The 14,017-nt window shown below is 41.6% G+C and overlaps 1 protein-coding gene and 1 long non-coding RNA gene across 2 annotated transcripts; one reads left to right on the plus strand and one right to left on the minus strand.

Moving 5' to 3' along the window:
* Positions 1-1,449: 1,449 nt before the first annotated feature.
* Positions 1,450-13,962, minus strand: LOC122776819. Its single transcript, XM_044037540.1, has 18 exons — positions 13,621-13,962; positions 12,709-12,871; positions 12,470-12,622; positions 12,178-12,338; positions 10,660-10,836; positions 10,428-10,566; positions 9,792-9,979; positions 9,567-9,708; positions 8,056-8,228; positions 6,789-6,884; positions 6,314-6,479; positions 6,077-6,223; positions 4,461-4,798; positions 3,787-3,960; positions 3,556-3,697; positions 2,844-3,031; positions 1,950-2,091; positions 1,450-1,763 (listed from the first exon to the last, which is right to left on the minus strand). Exons 1-18 carry the CDS (start codon positions 13,810-13,812, stop codon positions 1,588-1,590), a joined length of 3,057 nt encoding a protein of 1,018 aa, XP_043893475.1. The 5' UTR covers positions 13,813-13,962; the 3' UTR covers positions 1,450-1,587.
* Positions 6,021-6,641, plus strand: LOC122777828. Its single transcript, XR_006361366.1, has 2 exons — positions 6,021-6,298; positions 6,444-6,641. It is a non-coding gene; the product is annotated as an uncharacterized LOC122777828 (long non-coding RNA).
* Positions 13,963-14,017: the final 55 nt, after the last annotated feature.

Genomic DNA, 14,017 nt, shown 5'->3' on the forward strand with positions numbered 1-14,017 from the left:
TTAGAGTGAAGAGCACTGAAGAGAAGTGCCAACTCGTGTGTGTGTGTGTGTGTGTGTGTGATCTACTCGGGTCTTAAATGCAGCTGTACAATAACACTGAAGGGGCATAGTCATGTTGTCATGGTTCTTATATTGTTTTTCTTTTGCAGTGGCTGATTCTAGATTGCTGATCTATAAACGGTGGAATTTATACAAATTTAAGACGTACAATCAAACGCAGCACAGCACATTAGCGAAAGTGTCCCGTTGTGATGTAAAACTGGAAAAAAAGAGGAAGGCATTAGGCAATTTCAGGAATTTATGTGCTTAAAATTTTACTTTTCTTGTGAATAAATAATGAAATAAATCATTTTTCTAAAAGCTTGTCTCACAATCGGATACTTTAATCTCAGGTCCATGATTAGAAAATATTGTAAGCTTTGTTCATTCATCTGCACCAATCTTGTTCATTTTGTCTTGATATTTTTCATCTTTAGGAAATGATGTTGCAACATTTGGTGTGATTCATGACAAACTGATGAGGAAAGGACACAATGACAATGATGTTTTTGTGTTATTTTAGTAACGCTTTATTACATCTAGCAAAAACATTACACTTCAATCAAGGTTGGCCTGAATTTAGTGGTCATGGGTCACTGTGACCTCATAAAACCTTTATGAATGGGTTGTTTTGAAGTGTAGATGTATTAAACAGTTTTGCACATTGTTTGCAACTGCCCACACTCCCTGAGAAGTGTGTGGGGACAGTTATGTACAGTAAGTTGAACAAAATAATAATAAATAACAAAATCAAATTTACTTCCGCTCAAGTGTACACTATTGTAAGAATGTGTTCACTGCTTTGTGTCTTGTCCAGTTTAAATCAAACCTTCCAACATCCGTAGAGAAAATCTGTGTTTTTCATCCACTGCTGCCTCCAACAGTAACTTTAAATGTATATTCTGTGACTATGGACTTCGGTGTGAGTCGTGAGTGGTTTGCAAAGCGCCATTAAGTGAGATGAAGTAGCAAACACGTTCTTAGGATTGTTTTTGTTTAAGATGAAGTCAATTATATTAGGTCAGCTGTTGATTTCAGTGGCTAAAATCCGTTTTTCCTTCTCATCTGCCAAGTCAAAATCACTCACTGATAATCCTTCTGTTTGTTATTGATTGAAAAGGCCCTGTGTTCATGTCCTCTCCTCATGAACGTTACATTCCTTTTAGACCAAACAAGTACATTTTTATGAGCTCTTACACACGTGATGACGGAAGCAGTTTACACACTGTATTAAACCCCAGGACACATTTATAAATGCTGTAGGTAAAAATCACAAGAATCTGAACTTTATTTATTTATTCTCATAGTTCACTTAATGCACATACAGTATGTGCTGCAGCAAACAAACTGAATGCTGTACTTTATTACATTTATTACAACATTTACTTTCTATCCTGTAGAGGGAGCTGTAGATGCATCCACTCCATCATCAGTGTTTCACACACATTTTGCACAGTGTCATGCATGCCTTTGAGTGACACCTAGCTAAACATAGAATGGTATATAGTGTATTTCTGGCTTGGGCTGCAGGAGGAGGGCGGTGAGTGTTCAGCGGGCCTTGGCGTGGATCTTAAAGGGATATGGTGTGCGTGTGGCTCCAGTGATGCCCTCTGTCCTCAGCTCAACTCCATCCACAGTGGAGAAACAGAACCTCTGTAACAAACTGGCAAAGAACAAGAACAGCTCCATTCTGGCCAGGCCTTCTCCCAGACATGCACGTTTTCCTGGGGGAAAAAAACCCAAAATAAGCATGACTCTCACTTCCTTCTATAGTTTTGAAGTGTGGTTGTATGAGGTATTTGTGTCAGTACTTCATTCTAGTGGTGAGATTGCAGTTTGTAGTATTTGTAATACGTTCCTGGGTTTATCTCGACTTCGAGTTTAACTTTTTAGTTGAATGTGTGGTTTACCTGCAGAGAAAGGTGCAAATGCCTCCCTCCTGACAAACCTTCCCCCAGCGTCCAGGAAGTGTTTGGGGTTGAAGGTGTCTGGAGTTTCCCACTCAGTCTTGTCAAAGAGCACAGACGTCAGGTTGGGCATCACTGAGGTTCCCTGCACAAATCATGATAAAACCAATCAGCTGTGACGGTGTTTTACATTAACATCACCAGGTCTGTGCGCTGTCATAATAAAACATGTGTTCATCTAATGTTTAAATACAGTACACGTGTATAGGGTTCCATACAAGCACCAGAAACCTTTTACAAGTTGTGTCTAAAGAATACAAACAGAAATCGTATTCACTGGATCACTGCTGGGAGAACGTCACAGGCAGACTTTGACTTTGAGATTGTCATGCACGTAATATCAGTGAACTATTAACAGTGTCAAATGTTATCTCATCTGTTCTTTATCTGCAGCCACCAGCGATTACTGCACGCAACACAAAGTAGTGAAAGGTGAGTACGAGTAGTAAAATATTGTATTTGAGTGAGTATTTTTGAATCCTTTGACATCTACTGCAGTACATTCCTAAAATGAATGAACTCAAATAAATAGTTTGGCTTGAATTAAGTTGAATAAAACCACTGGCATAGCAGATTTTATTTATTTTTCTTACAGTCTCTAAGATTTATTTTTCACTGACTTTAAATGGAGCGGCGCCAAGTGTTGCTCAACTGCATTATGTGTCCATTGCTTTGCTCTGCTCATGTTGCACGCGATGGAAGTTATGAAATATTTAACTTTTCAAGCAGTTGCATGAGCGAAGGTCTCCCGTTACACGCATATGTGGTGTTTTAGAAATGTTGTATAATTGTATACTTGTTTTCTGTTGACTCACTGTGTATTACTCGTGAATTCACCTTTGGTATGAAGTAACTGCCCAGTGTTGTGTCTTTGGCGGCCACTCTTGGTCCATTCAGAGGAACAATGTTTCCCATCCTCTGGATCTCATGGATCACAGCATCAGTGTAGGACATGTTGGGTCTGTCAGCCATCGTGGGCTGACGAGTCTGTCCGATCACTCTGTCGATCTCTGCCTGGACGTCGTCTGAGACGTGAAATAAATATCACATCTCAGTGAGTTGTAATAATGTGACATTATTTGTAGGCTGTGTCCCTTGTTTGAAAACAGGCTCTGGTGAAGCAAAACTATCAGACCTGACAGAGACGGGTAGAGGCAAGAAGCTTTTATCCCATCAAACCACTGAATGATTGGGTTCACCTCTGAAACTTTCTGAAACCTTTTTATTACTTTATTGCAATGACAAATTTATTGTGCTGATGCTTTATACACACTAACGCTCCCTCGGTCAGATCTGATAGTATTGCTTGACAGAGCCTGTTTTCAGATAAAGAACATGTTAATAATGTTAATGTTTCTGTTCACAAAGACTAAACAGAGGCAGAATAATAACACCGGCAACTAAAATCTCCTAAGGTTACGCACTGCTGCTTTAAGTAAGTCATGCAGACACAGGTGCAAATCCAGAACTCATCAATTACTTAGCGATATTCATCCTGTACAAAATCCATCATCATCATCATCATCAGTAACTTGTAGGAAACACCCACCTTGGATATGAGGGTTCTTGATTAGGTAGATTAGGCCCCACTGCAGAGTCTTAGACGTGGTTTCAGTGCCAGCGAGGAACAGATCCAGACAACACAGAACCAGGTTTGCTTCCTCAAAGCCCTGCTCACTGCCCCTGTTGTGCTGCAGAAGGAGAAATCATATCAGGGTTGCTTTTCTCTTCATATGCAGCACAAAACGACAGACTTGAGTCAAGAACATGAGCGCAGTACGTTCTCCTCCGCCAGGAAGGAGTCGATGTAATCTCGTGGGTTGCTCGGGTCCAGATCTAGCTTGTGCTCTTCTATCTCTCTCCTGATAAATGTCTCCACAGATTTCAAGTTGCTGAAGATGTTGTTGTGCGGCCCCGGCAGACGTCTCATCAGGTCTGGAAATGCTTCATAGAGCTGTTCATAGAAACAACAGAGGGCAGATATAGAATTTAGAATTACTGCCTTCACTGACTAATGTGGTTCTAGTTATTTAAATCTGCAGTCCAGTCTCAAATAAGGGTTTAGTGTGAAGTGTATAATCACTTTAAAATTTTTTTTTTTTAAGTGACACAATGTAGTCAGTGTCACTACATCACTTGGCTTCAGGCAGTCTGTGTTTTGGTGTTTTGACGGCAACAGAGAGGAGGGGGTGAGATGCACAGCTGCAATGATTGCAATGGTTTTTTATTGTTTTTATATAGTGTATTATTGATGGCCATGAAAAAAGGTTTAAGTAAAGTAAACTAAAACACAATGTCACCTACTACTGTCTTATTTTGAAGTCAAGAAGAATTCTTGGAGCCTTGTTAGAAGGTTTCCTACCACACTGTCATTGCTGTCGTCATGTGGCCTAATGTTTTCTCACGCACAGACCTTTATATTTTAACATTAGTGTGTTATTGCTTATGTCTTACTAGAGCCCATATGGAGCCTTCCAAATATGCCATCTCAGTCAGATTCTGCAGCAGCCTCTGAAAGTTAGGATCCCTGTAGTCAAGCCGTCTCCCGATCACTATCTGGCAGATGATGTTTGCCACAGCGCTGTTTAGGAGGGGCACTGGGTCAAATGGCTCACCTGAGAGAAGAATAGAATAGTGTTTAGTCTGAGCGCATTGTGGGGCTGTCACATCCACAGTCAAAGACATGCAGCCAAGAAGCACGTCACACCCATCTTCTACTGCCTTATCCTCCACATGAGGGTCTTGTTGCCCCATCAGAGAAATTAAGACAGGGATATTTTGGCTTCTACACCCTGGATGTCAAAGTAAGCTGTTCATCCAAGTGAAAGAGCAGAGGACGCATGAGCAGCTCAATGACTGTTCAACGTCCTGTGACTGTAAGAATAATAACTTGACTCATCACATTTGTGCAGTGCTGTAATGTAACAAAGTATAAATACTTTATTACTGTACTTAAGTACTAAATTCACTTAACGGTACTTTACTTTGTTACTTATACTTCTAGCAACTTTTACTTTTACTCCGCTACATTTCCCCCAACTTTCTTTGTTACTACTACTTACAAATCAAATCAGCCGAAGAAGAGTTGGTAATGGTCTGTATTTATATAAAGCTTTTCTAGTTTTAATTGATGAGCTGCTTTACACTACAGTTTTGCCATTCACCCATCTAATTCCATGTGTTCTATAAGTGTCTTGCTCAAGGACACAGATAGATTAGCAGAGCCAGGAATTGAACCCACAACCTTCCAATTGAAAGACAACTTACCCTACCACTGAGCTACCATGGCTCTATCCTAACTTTTTACTTTTTTAATACTTTTACTAAGTACATTTTATATCAGAAAAGTACTTTTTATACTTAAAGGTGACATAGAATGCTTGTATCGCACATATATGTTAGTTATGGAGGTCTACTTACATATATTAACTTATTTTCATGGTTAAAAACCTCCTAATCGCTGCAAACGAGCCGATCAAAATATCTCCTCACTGACGCTCTCGTCAGCCGCGCTGTTTCAGGCCAAAACCACACCCCCAGAATGTGGACTGTGTTGTGATTGGCCAGCCAACGAGAGCTTTCCCACTGTTCTGTGATTGGCCAGGTACCTGGAAGTGACGTAATAGATAGGCCAGCTCTCAGACACACAGCTCCCCCTCTGGCACGGTGGATGCTCTGCATCTCAGCAGCTACAACGAGAGTAGTTCTTCTTCTACGGTTGAATGTACGCAACCGGATGTGCCCGGACTAGTGCCCGCACCAGGAGGCGCTACGGTGGTGAGGATTTCTGATGACGACATCAAATTAAGGAAGTGCCGATCCGCTTCGCAGAGCCCAGGAAAACAATACAACACTATTTTCTCAGCAGTGGCTGAACTGTTGTTCTGAAACTTTAGGGTTTCATAAACGAGGTAATGACGCAGATACACACACAAACGCAGCGTTAATTGGAGCTTCCGGTCTATGTGGGCTTTAAGTACAGTAAATGTCATATACTTTAAGACTTAATATTATAAAAAGTGACTTCAACTTCTGGTAACTTCTGTGTCTTTCCTGTTGTTTTTGCCAACCTTTCTCCCCCTTCATTGCCTCGTGCAGATGTCGGCTCTCCTCACAGATGCTCTGCTCTGTGCGGCTCAGACCAAATGTGCGTAACATGGCCATGGCAAAGCGGCGCTGCCTCCTCCACACCGTCCCATTACTGAAGAACAGACCCGCTGAGATGGAGAGAAACCAGACTTTAACCAGACTTAAACCAGGCAGCACCCACTGCGCGACTTGAACACCCCCAGGTTTGTGTGACTTACCCGAGTTCCCACGATAAATTCTGTCCACCATTGGGCTGAAAGGCCGATCTGCAAAGTTGTCAGCTTGTGTCACCAGGGCTTCCTTCACCATCTTCCACCCTGACACAAACACTGTTTTGTGTCTTCCCAGACGTATGCAGAACACATTCCCGTAAACATCAGCAAGCTGTGGATGCAGACACAGAGAATGAGTGGCCTTTTGTCAAGCATGTGACTCATTTGTCAGCACAAAATACTTACCTCATGACTTAATATCTGGTATTTTGGGGCATTGTTTTACACAATAAATATTACAGATAATAAAATATGAATGAGATATTTTAGTACATTCAAATACTCCTCTGACTGTGATTTTATATTGAAAATAATTATTGATGAATATTTATTTTCCTCTTTTGGACGTGCTCAGATCGTTCAAGTGAGCTTAAGAATCAGAAAAGCAACGTGACATTATGTCTTGATGCTTTTGGCTTACCTTGGACAGGTAGATGTGAGGTTGCTTAACTTCAATGCTGAAGATGTTTCCTAAAAGAGGGAGAGCTGGTGGTCCAGGAGGAAAGTTAGGTGGATCCTTTTTGTTGAGAAAATACACCAACAGGAGAATAGTGAAAATGAGGAGCAGCAGTCCCTTCAGGTCGAGCCACAGAAAGCAATGATATCCCCTCATTGTGAACAAGAGTTGGAGCCGAGACGAGCGAATGACTGATGAGGATCACATTTGTCCCTGGTTAGAGATGATGGGCTGGCACTGGAGCTGACTCACAGCTTATGTATGCACAGTGTAATGACATGAGTGTGTGACAGAACAATGTGGGTATACATTTTGGCTAATTATGCTTTCCCCTGCAGAGGTTCTCAAGTTTTTTTTATAAAAAAATCAAATCAAAACACATTCTGAGGACCTGCATATTTATTTTCACTGAAGAAATTCATGAACTATTTCAGATTCAGAGACTTTATTCTTCTTTTAGGTGAGAACTGGATTTGCAGTGACACAAATAACCACCATCACAACATACAAGACAAAAAGAGACAATGATGACAGCCAAATAAAAAACACTGTTTGATGGTATTCCTGGATTTTGACATTTATATTTTTTTCATTTTAAAAGCAATTTACAACCACAAGCAACACATTAAAAGTGTTTTCTTTAAGTTTCATGAAATGGTTCTCATGCCTGAATCAGACGAGACCACGTGAAGTACAGCTTGTCCAAAATGCAGCAGACAGATTTCAGTTCATGAACCACAGAACACATTTCTCCATTCTTAGCTTCTGATAAATTATAGAATTAATTGTATTGATAATGATCATCTGGTATGTGCCCAGTCTTTCAGTCTCACCCTCTTCTCCCCTTCCTTCTTCATCACAGTTAAAGTTTTTCACCCAACAAGCCCTCTCATCTCACCCCTTTGTATTCTCCAGTCTCTCCAGTCCCATCCTCCTCACATCTCTCAATTATCTTTCACTTGTTAACTGATCTCCATATTGCTTTTATTTTTTTTATGTAATTGTAACTGTTTTGAAAGGTTCTATATAAGTAAAGGTTGTTGTTATTATTAGTAGTAGTAGTACTAGTAGTTGTAGTAGTAGTAATAGCATCAGTAGTATAAATGGTTTGAAATATGACACAAACCAATTAACCAATTAATTTTTCATATACTTTTTTTTTTTTCCTTAACTAACTTTATTACAAAGAATTGATAAACAGTTTGGTGAGATTCTGCTGAGAAGGACCTCAGCGAACTCTAGCATGAACCTTGAAGGGATGTGGCACTCGTGTCACTCCAGTGACTCCCTCTGCATTCAGCTCTACTCCATCAGGAGCAGAGAAGGAGAACTTCTGGAGTAAAGCTACCAAAAATAGGAAGAGCTCCATCTTGGCCAGGCCTTCTCCAAGACAAACACGTTTCCCTGAAAAACACACACACAGAAAGTGTAAGAGCACAAGATACATTTTGTAATCTGATTTGGTTTAGGAAGACCCCGGCAACCGCTACAAAATTCTCAAGAAGAATTCACCCCTTAGGCACCCCAGTGAAGGGTTGATGGTGAGATTCCCGCATGGACAGACCTACTGGCAAAGACAAGGGACATCAAGCACAGAATGTGTCTCATGAAATGCAAGAAACCCCTGGTCCAGGAGTGTAGAGACAAGGGCTGGCAGGCGTGGCTGTTCCTTGTGGAGATTGGCTGCAGGGGCTTCCCAGCCAAGTCAGCATGGCAGTTGTTGTCAGCTCCAGGCCTGGACGCATTGGAGCAAGAAACAAGCTGCTCGCAGAATGGAGGAGGAGGCGGAATGCGCCTCGTGTTGGTTATGGAGTAAGCGGGAGGAGGAAAGCTGGAGGCCACTCACTGCAGAGTGTAGTGGTTGAGGGGCGAAATACTCCAATAAAGGTCAGTGACGCTGGAGAGACAGCTGACCTCCAGGAAAGGCTGGTGTGGGCACACAGGACTAGCAATCACTCTCAAGAGGGCACCAACCCAAGCTACGAAACTAAAGGAACTAAACAAGCAATACCCAAAGAGTCTCGGGGACTCTTTCCACTCGACGGGGTGGATTCACTGATATCAGCCAGGACAAGAAACACAACTATGAGAAAACTAAAGCAATCAACACTGACTGGAGAGGAATTCACAACAAGGTGTTAATGCGGGAAAATCTACAAAAGCACCAGAGGGCTCAAGCAACGTCAGAGCAGGTCCAGAGATCCAGGTGTGGAACATCAGTGACCCAAGTGCAGCGCACAGACTCAGAGTCTGGTAAGATGAAGGAGAACTCCAGCCAGGAAGCATCCCACAGTGCTGAAGATCTCTCCACACTTGAGCTGCCCAAGCACCAGAGACCACGCCATGTGAACCCTCTTCCGGTAACCCCATTCCATTGGTAGAGGAAAGAGAGGATCAAATGGCCCAAATTGTCGGACAACAACGCTTGGAAGCAATTCGACAACGACCTCGGGCACCCCTTGGGCAACCACAGTTGATGTTGAGATTCCCTCATGGACAGACCTACTGGCAAAGGCAATGGACATCAAGCATAGAGTGTGTCTTTGTCAAGAAATTCTCCGGGCTGGACCCTCTGCAAAGCACACATCACAAGTGTCCACAAAAAAGAGGCAGTAGTACTGAGGCAGAAGAACTATCCTCAATTTTCAAACCTGAAACCCACCCTACATAAGGAAACATGACTGATTATGCATCTGAGTGCATCATGTAATAATGGAAAATACTTTGAAAATACTGATTTACCTGTAGAGAAAGGAAGGTGAGCTTCTTTCCTCACAAACTTTCCCTCAGCATCGAGGAAGTGTCCAGGATTGAAGGCGTCTGGAGTTTCCCATTCATTCTTGTCAAACAGCACAGAGGTCAGCATGGGCATTACGGATGTACCCTAGGAAACAGGACTCACAGGTCAGCAGCAACAACAACACTCACATTTTTCATTCTCATTTCTTTATTATACGCTAGATGTACCTTTGGTATGAAGTAACCGCCCAGTGTTGTGTCCTTGGCAGCCATTCTGAGTCCATTCTGAGGAACAATGTTTCCCATCCTCTGGATCTCATGGATAACAGCATCAGTGTAGGGCAAGTTGGGTCTGTCAGCCATACTGGGCTGACGGGTCTGTCCAATCACTCTGTCAATCTCTGCCTGGGCCTTTTCTAGAAGTTCAAAGCAATTAAAAAAATATTTTAAATTGTGCATGGTCAGATTTGACCTGTCGTCTAACGTAATGATCAGAGATCAAAACATAACATTGCAGCTGTTGTGCCCTGGGGGCAAGCAACGAGGAGAACATTTTACCAGATCCCCAAATATCTTGAGAGTTGATGAGGAGGATCAGTGGTTGTAAAAGATGAAGTGATGGGAATCCACAGGCAATGCATTGTGTGTATGTGGTGATCACTTCATATCATGTACAGAAACTAAAGCTTACTGGCTCTAATGTCTTCTTTATTTGGCAATTTCTTAACATTGGTGTGTGTGTGTGTGTGTATCAGATATATTCATTTTAATTTTGTCATATTTTGCGACATATTATTCAATTTCCATGGATTTAAAGTGCACAGTGAACTGTGATGGAAGTGAACTCAATAGTGTGTCACCTACCCTGGACATCAGGGTGGTTGATGAGGTAAACCAAAGCCCACTGCAAAGTGGTGGAGGTTGTTTCTGTTCCAGCCAGGAACAAATCCAGAGAGCACAAGATCAGATTGGACTCACTGAAGCCCAGGTCAGACTTGTTGTGCTGTTCAGAGATGCATATATAGAGAATGCATTATGCTTATGAGGTGTCCTCACTAAGATATAGAAACAAGTTTGTGTGTATGTTTTCACATACATTCTCCATTTCGATGAGGAAAGCATCAATGTAGTCCCGAGGATTATTGTGGTCCAGGTCCTTCTTGTGCCTCTCGACTTCCTCACCGAGGAAGTCTTTAAGGATGTTAAAGTTGGAGAACATTGTGTTGTGGCGACCTGGCAAGTGCTTCATCACGCCAGGGAACGACTCATACAGCTACACAAAAAACACACAAAAGAAAAAATAAAATCTTGAATTTAGGGATGAGCCTGAGACATGGATGCTTGCCCTTTACTACAGACATCGCTGAGATTTTAGCCACTGAACAAAAAGCTCACATAATAAAATCTACACCTGCTTAAGTCTACAACATGTATGTTACTGAAGACTGATATTTGTGTTGCTTTGTAAACCACTCACGCTCCACACCAAAGTCATGATACATGAGTTTGGACCACACGGTTGGTGTCATGGTTAGCACTCTTGCCTTTGCAGCAACCCGGTCAGAACAAGGGCCTTTCTGCATGGAGTTTGCATGTTCTCCCCTTGTGTGTGTGTGTGTGTGTGTTGTCTCCGGGTTCTCCGGTTTCCTCCCACAGTCCAAAAACTGAGGATTAGGTAAATTGACACTCTCAATTGACTGTGAGAGTGAGAGTGAATGGTTGTTTGTCTCTATGTGGTCCTGCAGTGGGCTGGCGTTCAAGGTTGTGACCCCGCCTATCCCCCTATGTCAGCTGAGATTGGCACAGCTCCCCCCTCCTCATGTGGAGGATAAAGCGGTAGAAGAAGGAAGGATGGATACATGAGTTTGTTACACGGGGCAGTTTGTTGTTGTGGTGGTGATTCTGGGTGGAGGAGAGAATGGTGGCTAGTTTTTTGTATTCCATAATCTCAACCAACAGTGACCAGAGTTGTTGTATTTAAATAAAAGCACAGGTGTTGCGAGCCATTTTGTAATACTTTTGTAATACTACAAAAGCTTGAACTATTATTTTTAAATTTGATTCTTGATCTAATACCTTTGTCTGGCACAGGAGTCATTAGTCTCTTTTTACAGCGTCCATAAAGGCAGAGAGTTGATAAGGAAATGTCACACAACAGGCTACACTAATTAATTAAAATGTAATTTCACTGTTGACTCTTATTTTAAGCATACACTCTTATTGTAAAACAGTTATGTAAGGGAGTGCTCAAGATGTTATGCTACAATTTACAACCGTGACTAGTTTCCATCGTGTTTGCTCTACATGAATGATTGTCTGAGTACATTTCCATGAGAAAGTTTCTACAGCAAGAAACTTTGACAAAATGTGAGGAGAAAAGCTTGCAATTGTATAAAATACAGCTTTGTTTAGTGCTGACATATAAAATCTAAATAAGACTGTCACTGACTCTGCCAGTCTCCAGCAAACTTGAACTGCATGAAATCCTGATTAAATAGCTTCGACATTGTGTTAACAGCAAAATTCAGTCAATTGCCTGGACCAGTTTCAAGGCCTTGCACCAGCGAGTGTTGTCTCTGTGAACAGGATTGAAGTGAAATGTGTGTTGACTTACCAAACCCCACACAGAGCCCTCCAGCATCAGAACCTCAGACAAATACTTCAGCATAGTCTGGAAGTTGTGATTGCTGTAGTCAAAGCGTTTCCCCATCACCATCTGACAAATGATGTTAGACACAGCGTTGTTGAAGAGGACTGCTGTGCTGAAAGGTCCACCTGAAGAAGAAGATGAAGAAGAAGAAAAAAATGACAAATGATATGTAAAAGAAGAAGAGTTCATTGTTAAGATGCTGTGCTTTGCTATACCACACATGTGATTATGATCTCATCATATCCTTATAAATCACCTTTCTCCTTTTCCATCACCTCCAGCAGGTATCGGGTCTCCTCACAGATACTCTGTTCCATGACACTTTTGCCCAGGCCAAATGTGCGTAAGGTAGACAAGGCGAAACGCCGCTGTTTCTTCCATTGTTCACCATTACTCATAAATAGACCACCTACACAAGCATGCACAAGAGGAAGTGTTAAGGACTTGATGGTTTGAGTTGAGTACAAGACAAAAGAAAAAGAGCCATCTTTTCACCTGTGCCTGAGTAAAACCTGTCAGACATTGGACTGAATGGTCGATCCACAAAGTTCTCGGCTTGCGTCACTAGGGCTTCTTTGACCATCTTGTACCCGGTCAAAAACACCATCTTGTCCCTGCCGAGGCGGACACTGAACACATTCCCATAAACATCGGTGAGCTGGAGACATCAGAGAGGGACAAACAGTGGTGAGCCAAAATGCACTGCTGCAGGTCTCTACTGAGCAGATGTTTATAGTGGTTACAACATTCAATGGGATCACCAGTTGTTTTCACACAAATTTCTTCAACAACAAACAAAAAATAAAGATCAGAGCTATAACACTGCACAGTTGAACTGGTTGTCAGCTCCGCAGTGCAGTGACAGACTTTAGTGAACTGACCCAGACCAGCAATAGTAGAGAGAAGCTCCCTGGTTAAACAATGTATAGATTCATAGATATAGATTCAACATCCACAGCTCAGTGGAAGGTCTGACCTGAGGCCAGTGTTCAATGTATATTTTATAATGAGGTTAACATAAGAAGCTGTATGGTTGTAATGTTCTACTTAATAAGGAAAATAAAAAAAATCTTTCCAGTTTTTAATTAGATTCTCAAAATATGATGTCAGAGCCAAAAAATACATTTAATGAAGTGTAATCTCTATAAATGTGAATTATCTATTTCATTTATAAATAAATAATATGGTTTCGTAGCTGGCAAAACTTATTATAAACTTTTCGATTAAAACTTTTTTATAGCTTGCATATGCAACTATCCTCATAGAAATTGCTCAATTCTGGATATTGAGCTGATTATATACACACATAAAAATATAGGCAGCAAAAATCTATTTGAAAACCAAACATCGCAAAGTATTTCAAAATATTTAGCAATCATGCAACAGATTTTCGAGTGCAATGTTTACCTTGTTGAAATACATGTATGGATGTTTACTGTCCACACTGAAGATGCTCCCCACAATGGGCAGACCCAGTGGCCCTGGAGGAAAATTTGGTGGATTCCTGTGTTTGAGGAAATCTGCTACCAGAAGAAAAAGAAAAACAAACAGGAGCAGCCCCGTGAAGTCGATACTCAACAGAAGATTTTGAAGCCACATGGTTAAAGAGTTGAGCCAAACAACAGGACGGTGTGAGCTTTTCTCCTCACTTCAGCACATGTGGTTGTATAAAGTCCTGAGTTCACTCTTTTATCATGAATACCTGCCCACAAAAAGAGAAAAAAACAACTCCTTGTCTGTACAGAGGTGCTGACGTTCTTACATAACCGGTCACTGATATTTGACACGACCTTCCTACTGACAA

The sequence above is a fragment of the Solea senegalensis genome, linkage group LG11 (assembly GCF_019176455.1).
Source record: "Solea senegalensis isolate Sse05_10M linkage group LG11, IFAPA_SoseM_1, whole genome shotgun sequence".
NCBI lineage: Eukaryota > Metazoa > Chordata > Actinopteri > Pleuronectiformes > Soleidae > Solea > Solea senegalensis.

Bases quoted from the DNA above. Each gene is read 5' to 3' on its own strand.
- LOC122776819 (XM_044037540.1), bottom strand. From the start codon at position 13,812: ATGTGGCTTCAAAATCTTCTGTTGAGTATCGACTTCACGGGGCTGCTC. The intron at 9,980-10,427 runs GTAGGTGACACA...TTGAACTTCTAG, and splicing joins CAACCACCCTGATGTCCAGG to AAAAGGCCCAGGCAGAGATT. The intron at 8,229-9,566 runs GTAAATCAGTAT...TGTGTTTTTCAG, and splicing joins TCACCTTCCTTTCTCTACAG to GGAAACGTGTTTGTCTTGGA.